At 47.1% G+C, this 19,953-nt stretch overlaps 1 protein-coding gene across 1 annotated transcript in view; it reads left to right on the forward strand.

Annotated features, from left to right (window-relative positions):
- Window positions 1-19,648, forward strand: part of PIN4 (peptidylprolyl cis/trans isomerase, NIMA-interacting 4) — an 89,434-nt gene extending 69,786 nt beyond the window's left edge. The window contains exon 4 of the mRNA XM_054470823.2: window positions 18,395-19,648. Coding sequence (XP_054326798.1) covers window positions 18,395-18,484 — 90 coding nt within the window. The 3' untranslated portion in view covers window positions 18,485-19,648. The remainder of the gene's footprint in view (window positions 1-18,394) is intronic.
- The last annotated feature ends 305 nt before the right edge of the window (window positions 19,649-19,953 follow it).

Consider the following 19,953-nt stretch of genomic DNA (forward strand, 5'->3'; position numbering starts at 1 on the left):
AAAACTACAGGCAATTATGATAGCATACCATGAGGTATCTGACCCAATCTGGAGGGCTGGAAAAGGTTTCTCTGAGGAAGTAGCATTTGAGCTAAGAGCTGAAGGGTAGGGAGGAGTTAACCAAACAAAAAGGGAAGGGCAGGGCATTTCAGGCAGAGGGAATAGCATGACCAAAGGCCTTGAGGCAGGAGAGGGCTTGATGTGTATGAAAACTAAAAAGGATAAGATGGTTGGCGCAAGTCTAGAATGCCGAGTTGAAACGGTTTTTTGGACTCCAGTCTAATGTCACAGGTAAGGGAACTGCCACGGGGAAAGAAGGAAGTGACCAGTCCAAGGTCAGACCCTGAACCTGTGACAGAAACAGGACTCAAACCTAGGTACCTTCACTCCCAACCCAGCGTTTTTTCCAGCACACATCATGGCTTCCCTGCATATGAGGAGGGAGTGCCAGCAAAATGTTGCTCTTGGGGACTGAGAATGGAAGAGTGTTTTTGATAACCAAATGAAGTCTTCATGCACAAGGAGATCAAGAGTGGGTTTGGGGCCGAGCGTGGTTGCTCACACCTGTAATGCCAGCACTTTGGGAGGCCGAGGTGTGAGGATCGCTTGAGCCCAGGAGTTTGAGACCAGCCTGGGCAACATGATTCATCATACAAAAAACACAAAAATTAGCTGTGTGTGGTGGTGTGTGCTGTAGTTCTAGCTACTTGGGAGGCTGAGATGGGAGGATCTTTTGAGCCCAGGAGTTCGAGGCTGCAGTAAGCAGAGTCACACCACTGCACTCCAGCCTGGGTGACAGAGTGAGATCCTGTCAAAAAAAAAAAAAAAAAGGAACCGAGAGTGGGTTTGGGGCAGAAAAAAAGATGAAAGTGATTAGAAACAGTAATAATTTTATTTACGAGACAGGGTCTCACTCTGTTGCCCAGGCTGGAGTGCAGTGGTGTGATCTCGGCTCACCGTAACCTCAGACTCCTGAGCTCAAGTGATCCTCCAGGCTCCAGCGATTCTCCCACCTCAGCCTCTTTAGCAGCTAGGACTACAGACATGTGCCACCACATCCACCTAATTTTTTTAATACTTTGTAGAGACAGAGTCTTGCTATGTTGCCCAGGCTGTTCTCCAGCTCCTGGGCTCAAGCGATCCTCCCGCCTCAGCCTCTCAAAGTGCTAGGATTACAGGTGTGAGCCACAAAGCTCTGCCAACAGTAAGAATTTGTGTTTCCCAGATACCTAATTAGGCTTCTCCCACCCCATTTCTAGCTAGGGTTCTTATAAAGTAGGTGGGATTTGGGGGTAGGGGATAGAGGATTGAGACTGAGGGTTTAATCTCCCGGGGAAGCAGGAAGGAGGAGGAAAGCCGTGGGATGGAGGCTGCCCCAGCCAACAGTCATCTCCAGCTCTGCCAGCAGAGGGAGCCAGAAACTGAATTTCCTAAGAATGGCAGCTGGCCTGGCCCCTGGGATGGATAAACCCTTCTTGGAAACTAATCAAGTCAGCCCAGGATGCTGTGGAAATGACAGGGACTGGGAGGAAGGGAGGGAGCCAAGAGTTAGGATTACCTGCAGGGTCTTTGCCCTAAGTTTCACAGTCTTTGATGAAAGCCTTCTAAACCTGCCTTTCGGGGTTTGGGTGAAGTGGGCACCAAAGGATAGAGAAACCTTTGACAAGGCAGTCCCACTGCACAAAACATGGCATCCTCCACTCCCTTTGGGTTACCTCACTGGCTCTCAAGACCTCACAATTCTGTCTCTAGCCTCATCCTCTCTCCTGAGATTTGGACCCAGATGGCAAAATGGCTATAGGACATGTCACCCCGGAAGCTCAAACTCAACATAGCACTGAACTCACCCACTCTCCCCTAGACCTACTCTCTCAATATTTCCCATCTCCATGAATGGCACTACCAACCCCCAAAGTGGTCCAAGTCAGAAACCGGGGAGTGTCTTTGAGGCCTGCCTCGTATTTGCCCCTCACGTTCAATTCATCAGTGAGTCTAAAATACATCCCAAATCCAATCACTTCTCTCCATCTCCACTGCCACCACGGTAGTCTATGCCATCATTCTGTCTCACTTGGATGACTGCACTAGCCTCCTGGCTTGTCTTCCTGCTTCTATTTGTGCCTTTCCCCCACTATCTGATCTCTACCCAAAAACCAGAATCATCTTTCAAAAATACCAAACTGATCATGCCATGGCCCTGTCTAAATCCTTCAAAGCCCCCTCGATTCCCTCAAGATCAAGTCCTGCCTCCTCACCATGGCTTACAAGGCCTTCCTGGTCTGGCCTCTGACTACCTCTCTGGCCACATCTTACTTCTTCACAACCCCTACACATACATGCACACGATCTCTTCTCAAACTGAACAACTTCCAGCTATTCAGATCTTGCCTCCAGGCCTCCCCACATGCAGTTTCCTCTGCCTGGACTCACCCTTTTCACCTCTCTATTGTCTATTCACTCCTCTTGTCTCAGTGCAGGTCTCCCTGCTTCCAGGAACCTTCCCTGATCCTTCTCAACAGGTCATCCTCTGTGATCCCACATCCTGCCTTTATCATTGGGTTTATTCCATGGAATGTAGCTGCCTGGTTACCTGTCTGGCTCCCCCGTGATCATGTGAGCTCTGTGAAGAACATTTCTGTCTTTTTCACAGTTATACCCTCGCAGAGCTCAGAATGGTCCCTACATATAATGGCTGACCAGTAAATAGTTGTTGGATGGATGGATGGATGGATGATCTGTCAATTAGTAATCCTAAAGGAGAGCACTGGGTGCTCTGTTAGAGAACTAGAATGAGGCCTTGGGTGGGAATGATATATCCAAAGACATAATGGGGACCAGAAACCAGGGAAGTGGGGAGGGCCAAGCATACCCATCCCAGCCACTTCTCTTGCCAATACTACCCGTCTCCCTTTTATACCTGCCTCCAGATGGACCTGGAAGTAACACAGAGGATTCTGAGTTACACCCAGGAACTAGACAGCCCTATTCTAGTCCCTTCCCAGATCTTGTGCTAGGACAAAGCCACCCATGCTTGGCTGTGAGATGAACAGGCTCCAGCCAGAGCCCAGTGTCGCTGGACTCTCCAGATGCCCTGCACCCACTTGTTCCCCAAGTCAAGGACATTTCTGGGAGCTCCCCATGAGCTCTCCTGTAGCTTCCTTATCCTCCTCCTGCAGCAGCAGAGAAACCCTCCCTACATAGCATGGGTGCCTCTCACAAAACCTGGGGTCAAGGCTTCTCCCTGGTGCCAGCCCAAGAAGGGACTCCAAGTGGGCATCTAATCCAAATAGGTGTGGCCTTTTCCCCTTCCTCTTTGGCACTAAAAGAGACAGGTAGTAAAAACTACAAGCTCTCGAGGGCAACAGGAGGGAAGTGGGGGCGAAGGTGAAGTTTTTCTACAGCCCTTCGAAGGTCTTGGCCCCCTGCCCAGATCCGAGTCAAGAACTGTATGTTTCAGAGAACTGGCTTCCCAGCCATCTGCTCAGAGCTTAAAGAGCCTAGGGGCCCTCATGGGATGTTCTGTTCAAATTAGCCAAAAAGGGCAGGGTGAAGACAACACAGCAGGAGGGGCCTTGACCAGTCTGGGCCTCTGAAGGTGTGGAAGGAAGGGGCAGATATATGACACTAGGGCACATTGAGGGCATGGCAAGTCCCAGAACAGAGAGCTCCTCTCACAGTCCAGTTCCACTGATCTTAGAACCATGTCTTCCATCCTTTGTGAGCAGCTAATTTATGCCAGGAACTTTCCCCACAACAAACAAGATGTTCTCTTGTACCAGTTGAAGGAACCAAGGATTAGAGAGGTTAATTGCCTTGCACGAGGTCATGCAGCAAGTACACAGCAGATTCAATGAGTGTCCTCTGGTGATCGGTTGCCAAGGCTGCTAGAAAATGATTCTTCCCTTCAGTGAGCAGATAGGGAGCCTGAGGATAATAGCCAGGAGGGGATACAGAAAGTCACACTCCTTTTGCGCCTAGGACATAGCTTGCTCCATCCAGAAGAAAAGAAAAAAAAAAAAAAAACATGTCCTTATTTCTTTGACACACACTGTCTCTGGGTTGTAGAAATGGGTCAGGCACTAAGGTCAGGTTTTACATGTGGAAAATCTTAGGGTGAAGACAGGAAAAGACTTTCTCACAGTCAGAGTGTAAGAGAACAGTTCAGATGAATGGAGCTGTCCAAGAAGCCAGGCAGATATGCAGGAGAAAGACTGACAAGGAAACCCTCTCTCTTGAAATCCCCCACAGCCATGAACAGTCACATGAATTGAAAAACCAATCCTCAGCCAGGTGCAGTGGCTCACGCCTGTAATCCCATCACTTTGGGAGGCCAATGTGGTGGATCACCTGAGGTCAGGAGTTCAAGACCAGCCAGGCCAACATAGTGAAATCCTCTCTCTACTAAAAATACAAAAATTAGCCAGGCATGGTGGTGCACACCTGTGATTCCAGCTACTCGGGAGGCTGAGTCAGGAGAATCTCTTGAACCCAGGAGGCAGAGGTTGCAGTGAACCGAGATTGCGCCACTGCACTCCAGCCTGGGTGACAGAGCAAGACTCCATCTCAAAAAAGAAAAAAAAGAAAAGAAAAAGAAAAAAAAAAACAATCCTCAGGCAAAATTGCTAGGGAGTAAGTTTGGGGACTTGCAAAAGTAGGGGGCCTTTGGGGCCAATCTTTAGTTCACCAGGGGTTCTCAAGTCTGCATTCATGTGAGACTCACTAGGGATATCTTAAATAATAATTATGTTTGCAATATATTTATCTGACAAAAGACTAATACCCAGAATATATAAAGAGCTCCTACAAATCAATAATAAAATGACCACCCAAAAATATGAGCAAAAGAGTGGAACAGACACCTCATGAGACAGGACATATGAATGGTCAATAAGCACATGAAAAGATGATCAACAATAATTTTCCATTAGGGAAATGCAATTTAAAACTAAAAGGGCATGCCACTACATACCCATGAGAATGGCTATAATTTAAAAGACAGACAATACCAAGTGTTAGCAAAGATATGGAACAACTGTAAGTCTCACTTTTTGCTGGTGGGGGTGCAAATTGGTACAACCACTTTGGAAACCAGCAGTGTCAAATAAAGTTAAACCCAGGAATTCCACTCAAAGAGAAATGAGTACATGTGCTCACAGAGAGACTTGTACAAGAATGTTGATAGCAGCTTTGTTTCTAATAGCCAAAAACTGGGACCAACACAAATGTCCCTGGATGTCTGAATGGATAAACTTTGGTGTATCCATACAAGGGAATACCACTCAGCCACAAAAAGAAATGAACTACTGATCAGCGCAATTATTTGGATGAACCTCAAGGGCATTATACTAAGAGAAATAAGGCAATCTCAAAATGTTACATACTGCTTGATTCCATTTTCTATGAAGTTCAAGAACAACCAAAATGAATCTATGATAGAAATCAGAACAGTGTCTTCCTCTGGCAAGGGTGAAGGGCAGTGACTGGAGAAATGGAAATGTTCTATGTTTTAATGGGGCAGTGGTTACACAAGCGCCCACAATATCACAATTCATTGAACTATACATTTAAGGCCTATGCATTTTACTGTGTGTAAATTATACCTAAATTTTAAGACTCATGCCCAGGCCTCACCCCTAATTAAATCAAAGTATCTAAAGGTGGGGCCTGGGCAAGGGCATTTTCAAAATCTCCTCAGGTGATGCTAATGTGCAGCCGGGGGTGAGAACCGCTGATAACATTACCACCACCTTTCCCTGGCAACAGTCCCTCTCAGCCTCCTGTGTTCTGGAGACTTTTCAGATATGCCTATCAGAAAAACTCTCTCCCACTATCACAAGCAAAGGTAGGCAAGTGGGGATAGAAGGCGAGTGAGGGTAAGTGCATACCAATATATCTCAAAGGTTGTTTCATATCAAAACATAAAGGCACTGAATTTTACACTTTAAAATAGTTAAAATGGTCAATTTTATGTTATGTAAATTTCATCTCAATTTTTCAAGTTAAAAAAAAAAATCAGCTGGGCATGGTGGTACGTGCCTATAGTCCCAGCTACTCAGGTGGCTAAGGTGAGAGAATCACTTGAGCCCAGGAGTTCAAGACCAGCCTGGGAAACACAGTGAGACCCTATCTCAAAAAACAAAAAAATGACCAAGAACTTCCTTAGATTTGATGGCTGCACATATTCCATTGTAAAGGTGTACTTTATTTAATCAGTCCTCTATTGAAGGATATTTTTCCCAATCTTTTGCTGTTAAAAACATAGTGAGAGCTAGGCATGGTAGCTCACACCTGTAATCCTAGCACTTTGGGAGGCAGAGGTGGGAGGATTGCTTGAGCTTTAGAGTTTGAGACCACCCTGGGCAAAATAGTGAGACCCGTCTCTATGAAAAATAAAAATAAATAAAAACATAGTGACAATAAATATTCAGGTATATGGTTTTTTGGGTTTTTTTTTGAGATGGAGTCTCGCTCTGTCACCCAGGCTGGAATGCAGTGCCGCGATCTCGGCTCACCTCAACCTCCACCTCCAGGGTTCAAGCAATTCTCCTGCCTCAGCCTCCCAAGTAGCTGGAATTACAGATGCCCACCACCACGCCTGGCTAATTTTTGTATTTTTAGTAGATATGGGGGTTTCGTCATGTTGGCCAGGCTGGTCCTGAACTCCTGACCACAGGTGATCCTCCCACCTCCATCTCCCAAAGTGCTGGGATTACAGGCATGAGCCACCAAGCCCGGCCTGGTACATGCATTTTTTAAAAAAATATGTGTGAGTGGGCCGGGCGTGGTGGCTCACGCCTGTAATCCCAGCACTTTGGGAGGCAGAGGCGGGCGGATCACGAGGTCAGAAGGTCGAGACCATCCTGGCTAACACAGTGAAACCCCATCTCTACTAAAAATACAAAAAAAAATTAGCCGGGCCTGGTGGCGGGCACCTGTAGTTCCAGCTACTCGGGAGGCTTAGGCAGGAGAATGGCCTGAACCTGGGAGGCGGAGCTTGCAGTGAGCCGAGATTATGCCACTGCACTCCAGCCTGGGCGACAGAGCGAGACTCCATCTCAAAAAAAAAAAAAAAAAAAAAAAAAAAAAAAAAAAAAATGTGTGAGTGTATCTGTAGGATAATTTCCTAAAATTGGAATTGGTGGGTCAAAGTGTATATGTCTTTCTTATTTTGCTAGAAACTGCCAAATTGCCCTACATAAGGGATAAATGAATTTACATTCCCATAAACATATATGAAAGTGCCTGTTTTCACCACCTTTGCTAACAGTGTTTTCCAACTTTTTTATCTTCACCCTTCTGATTATTAAAAAGTGGTACCTTGTAGTTTTATTTTGCATTTCCCCTGAGACTAAGTCTTAACTGACTCAGATAAAGACATTCAAGTGGAGGAGCGGGGTGTTGTTTTCAAGGTAGGGAAGAAGGCAGCTGTTTTAGTTCTGGCTACTATAACAGAATACCATAGACTGAGTGGTTTAAACAACAAACATGGCTGGGTGCAGGAAGCTCACGCCTGCAATCTCAGCACTTTGGGAGGCTGAAGTGGACTCACCTGAGTCCAGGAGTTCGGGGCTGCAATGAGCTATGATTGCACCAATGTACTCCAGCCTGAGTGACAGTGTGAGACCCTGTCTCTAAAAAAAACCAAAAAATTAAAAATAAAATAAAATAAAAAACAAAAGAACATTTATTTCTCACAGTTCTGGAGGCTGGGAAATCCAGGATCAAGGTGCAGGCAAATTCAGTGTCTGGTGAGGCCCTCTTCCTGGTTTGCAGACATTCACCTTCTTGTTGTACCCTCACTTGAGGGAGAACAGAGAGAAAAAGGAAACAAGCTCTTGGAGTCTTTTCTTTTTAATAAAAAAAAAATTTTTTTTTGAGAGACAGGATCTTGCTCTGTCACCCAGGCTGGAATACAGTGGCACAGTCACGGCTCACTGTAGCCTCAACCTCCTGGTCTCCAAGCCTAGCTATTTTTATTTTTTATTTTTTTGTAGAGGTGGGTTCTTGCCATCTTGCTCAGGCTGGTCTTGAACTTCTGGCCTCAAGTGATCCTCTCATAGGCATGAGCCACTCAGTGCCTGGCCTCCAGGTCTTTTCTTTTCTTTTCTTTTTTTTTTTTTTGAGACAGTCTCGCTCTGTTACCCAGGCTGAAGTGCAGTTGCGCAATCTCACCTCACTGCAACCCCTGCCTCCTGGGTTCAAGCAATTCTCCTGCCTCAGCCTCAGCCTCCCAAGTAACTGGGATTACAGGCACATGCCACCACACTCAGCTAATTTTTGTATTTTTAGTAGAGACAGGGTTTCACCATGTTGGCCAGGCTGGTCTCGAACTCCTGGCCTCAAGTGATCTGCCCACCTTGGCCTCCCAAAGTGCTGGGATTACAGGCGTGAGCCACCGCGCCCGGTCCCTCCAGGTCTTTTCTTATAAGACATTAATCCTATTCATGAGGGCTTCACCTTCATGACCTAATCACCTATCAAAGGCCCCACCTCCTAATACCATCCCGTTTTGGGTTAGAATTTCAACATACACCTTTAGCGGGGACACAACGCGTGGCTCATAACAGCAGGTATCTTACCATGTTTCTGTTATAGTTGTGTTAGCTTTGAGCAAGTCACCAAGAATCCAAGGGCTCTTAACTGAATGTTAAGGACACCCAAATGTCTTTCTTAGGTCCAAACCTCTCACTGGAGTCCCAGACTCCTATATCAAGTCCCCCCAACATCTGACATTTCACACTGAAAACGTCCAAAAGAGAATTATTAGTTCCCAACCCACCCTCAAACTTGATCTGCCCTGGTTTTCCCCAGCTCTACAAACGGCACCACTCAGTTGCTCAAGCCAAAAACCTTGAAACTAGAAACATCATCTCTTTCCCTCATCCAGTTCATCACCAAGCCCTGTTGGCTGTCTCCAAAATACATCCTGAATCTCTCCACCTATCCCCACTCCACTGCAACTGCCCAAGCCTAAGCCACCTGGAATTTACCAATGGTTTCCTAACTAGTCTCCCTATTCCCATTCCTGTTCCCCAGTCAATTTTCCTTATTAGAAAATCAGGCCGGGCATGGTGGCTCACGCCTGTAATCCCAGCACTTTGGGAGGCTGAGGCGGCTGGATTGTCTGAGGTCAGGAGTTTGAGACCAGCCTGACCAATATGGTGAAACTCCATTTCTACTAAAAATACAAAAATTAGCCAGGCGTGGTGGCGTGCGCCTGTAGTCCCAGCTACTGGGAGGCTGAGGCAGGAGAACTGCTTGAACCCGGGAGGCGGAGATTGCAGTGAGCCGAGATCACACCACTGCACTCCAGCCTGGGCGACAGAGCAACACTCCATCTCAAAAAAAGAAAAAGAAAAAAGAAAATCACGCGGGGCGTGGTGGCTCATGCTGTAATCCCAGCACTTTGGGAAGCTGAAGTGGGAGGATCACTTGAGCCCTGGAGTTCAAGACCAGCCTGGGTGACATAGTGAGACACCATCTCTACAAACAAAACAAAACAAAAAACAACTAGCTGGGCATGGTGCTGCGTGCCTGTAGTCCTAGGTACATGGGAGGCTGAGGTGGGAAGATCACTTGAGCTTGGAAGGTTGAGACTTCAATGAGCCATGATCATGCCATTGCACTCCAGCCTGAGCAACAGAGTGAAACTCTGTCTTAAAAAAAGAAAAGAAAAAAAAAAGAAAAAGAAAAGAAAAGAAAAGAAAATCAAATCAAATCCATTCCTCAAACAGTACCCAATAATCCTTTCAAGAAACACATAAAGCAGATCAGGTCACTCCTTTGCTTAAGACCTTTCATTGAGTTCACAACACACTGGAAATACTATCGAAACTCCTCACTGAGGCCTACAGGTCCCTATGTGATTTCCAAATCTCACCCTGTTTCTTCAGGCACATTGGCCTTCTTTCTGTTCTTTGAACAACCACGCCCATCTCCACCACCAGGTCTTTGCTTTTGCTGTCCCCTTGGCCAGTAACTCTTTCCCCTAAAATCTGAGCATGGCTGGCTCCTTCTTATCATTCAGAAATCAGCCATCTCTCCTGAGACCTTCCCTGACCCACCTTCTTTAAAGTAGCTATCCCCAGCACTCTAATCCTATTTATATATTTCAGAGTCCTTACCACTATTTAAAAGTATCTGTTTCCCTGTTTACTTCCATGTTGTTTGTTTCTCCTGTAGATATCAGCTCCATGTCTGTATTTTCAAAAGCCACAATCGTCCTAGCACATAGTAGGTGCTGAAAAAATATTTGGAATTAATGAATAGTTTAACAGTACTTTCTTGTTTTCAAAGCCTTCACCTGGTAAGGATCTCAGATTTGGGGAGAGGAAGGGTTGTTTTTCAAGTCCCTGAAGGAAACAAAGCTGATTTTAAAAACTTGAGATCTGTGTCTATCCAAATAATTAGCAAAAAGTCTGATCTATTCACGAACTAAGCTCTCCTTGACCTGCTGAGCTGCCTTTGAAATATCCTGTGTCATTGCAGGCAATAAAACAGCCTTTCTTTGTCAATATTCTCTGCTTCAAATTTCTCACTAATTCCAGCTGGCGTCATCCCAGCCAATCTGAATGACTGAAAGGCAGAGTGAATATAATTTAATCAGCGGCTCTGCCCCTGCAGGATGAGCTTGAGGTGTCTCTGTGGGCCTCATCTCCAAAAGGTGTCCCAGGAGCTGTGATTTTGCAAGGAATAAAGGAGGGCCAGCAGGAACCCCGCTCTGGCGGGGGATTCCGGCAGGGACCGGCTCAGGGCGGGGGTCCGGGGAGGTGGGAGGAGTCGGGGTGGTGGCGAGGCGGGTGGGGGCAGAGCCGCAGAAAGGCAGGAAGAAAGGGAAAAGAAGACAATACCAGGAAAATAATAGTCGTGGTAATAATAGTCCATTGGCGGATCGCTTGAGCACAGGAGGTCGAGGCTGCACTGAGCCATGATCACGCCACTGAACTCCAGCCTGGGCGACGGAGCAAGACCCCAGCTCTAAAAATAATAATAATAATAATAATAATAATAATAATAATTTATTGTAATGCCAGCTGGCCGTCGTTTTCGTTTACAAACTGTTCAAGCCATTAGCTCGTTTATGCCCGTCAACAGCTTGCTTGCAGGTTCTCATCCCCGTGTCACCGACAGGGAAATCAAGGCTCAGACAGGTGGCGGCTGAGAAGGCTGCGGCCTCCCTGCCGCGTGGTGCCCTCGGCCTTTCCTGCCGCCTTCCCGCCCCTCTTCCCGCCCACGGCGCACCGCTCCCCCGCCTGATCTCCTGCCATCAGTGAGCCCGGCGGCGCCCGGCCGTTGCTATGGCATTTCTGGAGTGTCAGAAGTGCCCAGGAAGCATACAAATCGACCTGCGTGAGACAGCTCTGTGCAAAACAACTTCCAATTTACTCGCAATAATTACCACCCCCAGATAATAGCCTGTACTCAGGCGGGCGAGCAGGGGGCGGATGGGGGAAGGGAGAGAGGACTCTGAGAGGCAGGGAAGGAGGCCGGGCACAGCAGACAAACAGCCACGGCAAGGCTGGGGGTTTCAGGGAGAGGTGGGGGAAAGCAGAGAGATGGAGCTCCTGAATTAGGGACTGAAGAAGGCTCAGTCCACCTAATTTGGTTCTGGAAACTCCAACGTTCTTCTGGACGGATCATATGAAGGCATTTCATTCGATATTTACTGGGCACCTTTGGAGGTGGGCACTTTGCCGGCCACCGGGAATGCAAAGGCGAGGACTCCAAGTTCTTGTAGTGAAGTGGCTCACAGACTCCTGGGAGAGTCAAACATAAAGGGCCGTGATTCATTCAACCAATACTTACTAACCACCTATTATATGTCAGGTATTGTGTTGAGGAAAAACCAGAGAGCAAAACACACAAAAATCCTTGCCCTCATGAAGTTTACCTTAGAGTAGGGGCAGACAACACATTTTAAAAAAATAGCCAAAGTACTGTTAGTTGGTGTGTTCCAGAGAAATCAAACCAACAGGATCTCTAGATTTATACACATATGTGACATACATGTATATATTTACTATAAGGAATTGGCTCACATGATTATGCAGGCTGAGAACAAGTTCTGCAGTTGGCAAGCTGGAGACCCAGAAGAGCCAAGGTATAGCTCCAATTTGAAGATGGATGTCCCAGCTCAAAGTTGGCAGAGAGAAAGAATTCTTCCTTACTCAGCCTTTTATTGTATTCAGGCCTTCAGTGAATTGGATGAAGCCTGAGGGCACCCTGCTTTACTCAATTTACCAATTCAAATGTGAATCTCAACCAGAAACACCCTCACGACCCACCCAGAAATCATGTTGAATCAAATATCCGAATACTCCACAGTCTAGTCAAGTTGACACATAAAATTAACCATCACAGTCAAAAGGGAGAAAAAAAAAAAAAAGCAGGAGAGCAGGAATAGCAAGTGTTGGTGGAGTAGGTGTTGCAAATTGAAACAGGATGATGGGGAGAGTTTCACTGAGAAGGTATGTTTTGAATGAAGACCTGAAACAAGTGGGGCAGCAAGCCATGCAGACTTCCAAGAATGTTCTAGGCAAAAGAAACAGTAGGTACAAAGGCCCTCAGGCTCTGGCATGTTGGAGGAATAGCAACTAGTCCAGGATAGCTGCAACAGAGCAAGGGAGAGAATAGGAAAGAGCTGGGAACAGATCATCTAGGCTATATAGGCTGACATTAAGGACTTAGACTACAAATGAAACAAGAGCCATTGAAGGACTTTGAGGTAGAAAAGTGACATGATAGCTGGGCGCTGTGGCTCATGCCTGTAATCCCAGCACTTTGGGAGGCCGAGGTGGGTGGATCACGAGGTCAGGAGATCGAGACCATCCTGGCTAACATGGTGAAATCCCGTCTCTACTAAAAATACAAAAAAACTAGCTGGGCGTGGTGGTGTGTGCCTGTAATCCCAGCTACTCTGGAGGCTGAGGCAGGAGAATGGCTTGAATCCAGGAGGCGGAGGTTGCAGTGAGCCAAGATCATGCCACTGCACTCCAGCCTGGGCGACGGAGCGAGATTCCGCCTCGAAAAAAGAAAAAAGAAAAGTGACATGATTTGACTTGTAACAGAATCCCTCTGGCTTCTGTGTGGTGAATAGACTGTGTGGGGCCAGTGGGAGGGCGTGAGGGGCAGGGGCAAAGTCGTTAGGAGCACTGTTAGGAGCAAAGGAGCAGTTAGAGTACCATTGCTGTAACCCAGATGAAAGCTGATTGGAACTTAGACCAGGGTGGCAGCTAGGGAGATGATGAGAAGTGGTGGATTCTGGATATATTTTGAAGGTGGAGCCAAGAGTACTTGCTGATGGATTGGACATGGGGTGGGAAGAAAAACAAAAGGAGTTGAAGATGATCAAGGAGGAAGGTGTCTTGGGGCAGGCAGTGTGGTGTGAAACAGAGAGTTCAAGTTCATAGCGACTTGGGAGTTAAGTTGGGCTATACCCCTGTCCTTCTTAGCTGTGTGACCTTGGGCAAGTTGCTTTCCATTTCTGAACCTGAGATTCCTCTTCTGTAGGAGTACACAGGGCTGTTGTGAAGATTTAATGAGGTGATTATGTAAAACCCCAGTTCCACAGCTGGCACAGACTAGGTGCTTCCTGAGCACTTGCTGCTCCCTTGACCTTCCTTTTCTGAGGAAGCTGGAAAAGCCTCGTAGCAGAGCTGAGGTTGGAGGCAGCTGGGAAGGATGAGTGGGGCTCTGTTAGGCAGAAAAGAGGTGCATGGGGTTCATCCTTCACAACAGGCAGGAGGAAATGAAGCCAATGGCCAGGCAGGCCTTAGTGGAAGTCTCGGGGTTGGGGAAGGCTGCAGGAGGACAGGGTGTGGAGACTGTGGACTGTGTGATGGAAAGGAAGTCCTGTGCAAGGAAAGGGACCCCAACAGGGAGGCGTGAGGAGATGAGAGGTCCACCTCCCGCCTCCCCAGCTCTGCCTTGGACCGGCCCTGGCCTAGAGGACCTTTGAAACCTTCTGAGTTACCGGATGAAGCAGGTCATAACTATGGCACACAAAATTCCCAGCACGCCGAGGAGTTACTGAGGTTTGTGTTTGTGTGAATCACACAGCAAACATCTGGCTTGGCCACTGGCCAGAACAGGCTTCCCCCAACAGCCACACACACACTGATTGCAAACATGTGGCCCCCAAGGAAGAGACTCTCCAAAAGGCCTCGCGAACCATCTTTGCATTCTGGCCTGAATCGCCCCAGCCCTTACTCCCTTACTCCTTGTACAAAAGCATGAACCCCCTTTACATGGGACTGTTAGGCCCACACTGAGGAAACCCTACCCCCACCTCCAGAACCACAAATACTAACCCCGCACCTTATGAGGGGCTCTGTCATCAGACTGCCTGGGTTCCCATCCAGCCCATCCCTATTAATTGTGTAAACTTGGACCAGGTTCTTGACCTCTCTGAGCCTCATTTTCCACCTCTGCGAAGAAGGATGTAAATGACACCTCCATCACAGGCTTGATGCAAGGCTCAAATGGGATTATCTGAGACTAAGACTCAGGGGCTCTAAAAAATTTGGGTTTTACCTTGTCCCCTGCACCCCCTACTCAATACTCCCACTACCATTATGTGATTCAAAATAAAAATTATACCAAACTGTAAAGAGGGTAAGAAATGCTCTATAAGTTCCTGCCAGAAAATTAAAAAAAATTTTTTTACAAAAGGGTAAGAAAGTCTAACCAAGGTCTGCTTTTTCTTGTGATGACTACTTTGATGGAGTTATTTGAAATCTCAATTATCATATTATTTTCCAAAACACTTTTGTTGTCATCCCTGCTTTAAGAATGCCCTAAACATTTTTAGTGAGCAGTTAGGCCCCAGAGAATATGGACTTGGAAACTGTAATTGGAAACAACACATTCTTGTTGGCCAGGATCAGCTAACACTCAATAGAGTTTACTACCTATTTTTTTTTTTTTTTTTTTTTGAGACGGAGTTTCGCTCTTGTTGCCCAGGCTAGAGTGCAATAGCACGATCTTCGCTCACTGCAACCTCTGCCTCCCAGGTTCAAGTGATTCTCCTGCCTCAGCCTCCCAAGTAGCTGGGATTATAGGCGCCCACCACCACGCCCGGCTAATTTTTTATATTTTTAGTAGAGGAGCGGTTTCACCATGTTGGTCAGACTGGTCTCAAACTCCTCATCTCAGGTGATCCGCCCGCCTCGGCCTCCCAAAGTGCTGGGATTTCAGGCATGAGCCACCATGTCTGGCCCAGAGTTTACTATTAATAGTTGCCAGGGAGTGTTCTAATACAGTTTATCCTCACAACAAACCCTATGAAGTTGGTACAATTATTATCCCCTTTTACAGATGGGAAAGCTGAGAATCAGGGGCGTGAATTGACTTGCCCACTATCACAGCTAGTGAATGTTGGTGGGGGTTTTGAACACTGGTACTCTGGCACAGAGGCCATATCCTTTTTTTTTTTTTTTTTTTTTTTTGAGACAGAGTCTCACTCTATTGCCCAGGCTGGAGTGCAGTGGTGCAATCTTGGCTCACCGCAACCTCCACTTCCTGGGTTCAAGCCATTCTCCTGCCTCAGCCTCTTGAGTAGCTGGGATTACAGGTGCTCGCCACCACACCTGGCTAATTTTTTTTCTTTTTTTTAGTATAGACGGGGTTTCACCATATTGGCCAGGCTGGTCTTGAACTCCTGACCTGAAGTGATCCGCCCGCCTCAGCCTCCCAAAGTGCTGGGATTACAGGCATAAGCCACTGCGCCTGGCCTAGAGGCCATATCCTTAACTGCTATGCTGTAGTGTCTCTTCAACAGTTAGATCAAACCACTGCCACACATATAAGAGCCTTGTATTCCAAAGGGGCTGGGCTGGGTTAAGAGAGTGGGATTGGTGGTTTGGGTAGCTCTCCCCACAGCTAGAGACCCAGCCCCAAGTCTTCATCCTAGCTGCAAAGATACAAGAGTGCTCAAATTGGCAGTGGTGCCGCCCTGTGTCCTTCCGAGGGGAGGCATCTATAAATGAGACGTTTGAATCAAATGTTTTCCAAAGGTCCTTTCAGTTCGAGGAGCTGAAGGCCCAACTTTCCCTTGAGCCTGCCAGCTATCTTCTCCTATGGGAGCAAGCAGGCCCTTTGCAGACCCTTTCACTCTGTCCTCCCTCAAATAGCGGTGTGCATCAGGGTATCCTCAGCCCTTGCCTTTCTCACTCGGGGGCATGGCACGCCTGAGAGACCTCATCCCTCCAGAGCTCCAGTTACCTTCTTTATCCTGATGCCTAGTCCAGACCTCTCCTCTGAGGTTGAGAACCATCTCTCCAACTGCCTCCCAAGGCCCTCCTCCTTAGTGTCTCCCACGTATGTACCTCACCCTCTACCTGCAGTGTGAACTCAGTGGGTGTCTCTCCCCGGACCTCTTCCTCTTTTCATGTTCTTTTCTACAACTGGCTCTGCCACCTATTCATCCATTTGCTTAAGCCAGAATTCAGGCAGTCATTCTCAAGTTTTCCTTGCTCTCACTCTCCACATCCCATCAGTCACCAAGGCCTGCCAATTTTACCCCCTACAAATTGCATGAAGCCAATCCCTTCTTTCCATCCCCACGGCTATTTCCCTAGGCCAAGCCACACTACCTGAGAACTGAAGTAAAAGGCAAAAGCCTTCCGCAGCCCTCTCTGCCTCTATTCTCTGCTTCCACCAGCTGCTTTCACCGGGCAGCCAGAGAGAGCTTTTTAAATTAAGCAAAATTTAGCCGGGCGCAGTGGCTCATGCCTGTAATCCCAACACTTTGGGAGGCCGAGGTGGGTGGATCACCTGAGGTCAGGAGTTTGAGACTAGCCTGGACATGGTGAAACCCTGTCTCTACTACAAATAAAAAAATTAGTAGGGCGTGGTGGCAGGCACCTGCAATCCCAGCTACTCGGGAGGCCGAGGCAGGGAGAATTCCTTGAACCCGGGAGGCAGAGGTTGCAGTGAGCTGAGACGTGCCATTGCACTCCAGCCTGGGTGACAGAGGGAGACTCTGTCTCAAAAAAAAAAAAAAAAAAAATTCTGGGTGTCAACCCCCCTGTCCAGAACTCATGGATGACTTTTTTTCTGTTCAGATAAGTCCAAATTTTTGTACATGTGTAATGAGACCTAGTGCTATTAGGCAAATCATTTTACAGGATGGGTTCTGGAGTCCCTATAAGCCTCGATTCTAATGCCAGGCCAGCCATTTCATAGCGAATGTGACTTTTGGTATGCTTTTTAACATCTTGAATTTTCAACTTTCTCATTTGTAAAGCAGGAGAACAGTACCTCCCTGGCAGGGTTGTTGTGAGGGTAAGAGAGGAGAGAGGGTGTGTAACCTGCTCAACTTGGTGCCCTGCACCTAAGCACTTTAATCACTTGCTGCCAATTAGACCTGGTTATTATAAAGTTGTCAGTACCAGTAATATGATTTATTGATTTAATCAACTAACGATTACTAATTGTGATTAATATGATGGATTTGTTATATTGTATTATAAGTTATTGTGAGGTTATGATGATATTAATTTGGATTTTGTGATGATCTCTCCAGCCTTGCCTCTCACAACTTCCCCCCACCCCTCTTCCCTTGCCTTTACTTGTCATACACCCTCACTCCCAGGCGTTCTCGTTTTCTGCCATATCTCCCTGGAAAGTCCTTCTCTCCCCATCCTCTGAGTCCTCCAGCCCCCTTTTGTCTCTCTAAGTCCCTTCAGATGCTTAAGTCAGCTCAAGGCACCAATTCCTCTGTGAAGCCTTCCCAGACCCTCCCCCGCAGACCTGTATGGGTGTCCCTTCTATGGGCCTCCAAGAGCACCTCGTGCTTCCCTTCTCAGACCACCTATCACAACATATTTGTGATTATTTACTTGTCACAGTCCTGGACTTAGGTCGTCAGTTTGACAAAGAGCTCTTACCACTGTATTCCAAGTTCTTAGCGCTCTGCTGGGCACGTGGTCGTGGTTCAATAAATGTTTGCTGAATGAACAAGAGATCAACCTGGCAGCATTCAGCGCCCCACCCTATGACAACCTGCCCCCTTCAAGGGGGTCTGAGGCCCCAAGCCAAACCTCTTCAAAGCCAAAAGCTGCTGTGTCTGCCCTAGAAGTATTTCTGTCCTTCAGTTCATAACCTTCTCACTTCCTGTGGGCTTAGTGAAGGTGTGGGCATTTTTCTTCACCAGTAAAATGGCAAATAAGCCCAATTTTTCAGGGTCGTGGAAATTCACTGCAAGGAGGAGCTTTGTAAACTGCAAAGGGCTGCATGTAGCACTTAATGATGATCAGACACAATAAATGTGTTGCTCTTTGGCTCAACTCTTGTCAAGACCCCATGCAGACAAGGGCCCTCCTGTTTATACAGCATTATCTCTAGCAATCGGGTTACAATTGATTGACATTATCACTTTCTTTACGTTTGGCAGATTCCCAGCCTGCAGCAACATGCTGGTCACCATAGAGACCTGAGAAGCACCCTCATCTCATTGGTATCATATTTACAAACCAACCCTTAAAGTGGATTATTTTGCAGATGGCTGATCTCATCTATTCAATGTTGATTCTATTAGTTCCAATTTCAGAAGGTGACATTTTCTGACTTTGTCCCCTTAAGCACAAACAAAAACTATGGATTTTTGTTTTTGTTTTCAGAAAAGAGAAAGTACAAGGTGTGCTTGGGGAACAGCAAGGAAACCAGACAGATGTGGGGGCGGGTTTGTAGGGGAACTGCTGGATGTACCTCATTAATTTGTTCATTTGTTCAGCACCCACAGTGTGCCAGTGAACGGGCTAGGTGCTGGGGACAGAGTGGTGAACAAGATGAGCCTTATGCACCTCACAGTCTCCTGGGGGAGACAGACAAATAGACAATTTTAATACAATGTGGCAAATTCTATGATGGGAAGAAGAGAGAAATGGTGTGCGTGAGTCCCTCACCTTCCCAGAGGTTTCCCAGGGGAAGCAACGTTTCAGCTGAGACCTGAAGGATGGATGACAGCCCACCAGAAAAAAAGTTAGTGGAGCGGGGACAAGCAGGGTTGCAGAGTGGAAGAAAAATGTTCCTGTGAGAAGAAACTGTCCAAAGAGTCTGAAGAGAAAAGGGAACAGGGTGAATCTGAGGCCCTACAAGAAAAAACAGGAGACCATCCAACAGGAGACGCCCAGGGAGCAGGTGGCTTTGTGGGCCTGATGTCCAAGAAAGAAGTCGTGGTGGTAAACAGAGACTTGGGATTGCAAGCTACTGTTGTCTTTCTATTGAAAAAATAGCTGAGCACCACACTAGGGAGGCCTTGCAAGGACAGCCCAAAGTATTTGAACTTGATTCTACAGGCAGTGATTTTGAACAAGAGGTTTTGAAGAGAACGTGACACACGTCAAGCTGAGCTCTAGGGAGTGGGCAGCAGCCTGCGGAAGAGGGACTAGGCTAGGAGCACAGAAAGTAGCCCACGGCAGAGGTAGCAGAAGGAATGGAGGAGTGCCCATGTGAGGGGTACTGAGGTGGCACACTTGCCAGAATCAGGGCAGCCTGCTTGGTCTCATACCAGCTGGAACCAGCTCCTACCAGCTCCCAAGGGCCAATTGTTAAACTTTCAGGAATTTTCTCAGCATTCATTAAAAATGAAAAAAAGTATCAATATTATTTTTGCTGGGCATGGTGTCTCAGGCCTGTAATCCCAGCTACTCAGAAGGCTGATGCAAGAGAAACACTTGAGGCTAGGAGTTCAAGACCAGCCTGGGCAACATAGCACAGTCCTGTCTCTTTTTTGTTTTGTTTTTAGAGACAGGGTCTTGCTTTGTCACCCAGGTTGGAGTGCAGTGGTGCAATCATAGCTCACTGCCACCCTGAACTCCTGAGCTCAAGGGATCTTCCTTCCTCAGCCTCCCAAATAGCTGGGAATACAGGCACATACCACCTTGCCTGGCTAATTTTTAAAAAACATTTTGGCTGGGTGTGGTGTTGCATGCTTGTAACCCCAACATTTTG

This window comes from Pongo pygmaeus, chromosome X (assembly GCF_028885625.2).
Source record: "Pongo pygmaeus isolate AG05252 chromosome X, NHGRI_mPonPyg2-v2.0_pri, whole genome shotgun sequence".
In the NCBI taxonomy this organism is placed as follows: domain Eukaryota; kingdom Metazoa; phylum Chordata; class Mammalia; order Primates; family Hominidae; genus Pongo; species Pongo pygmaeus.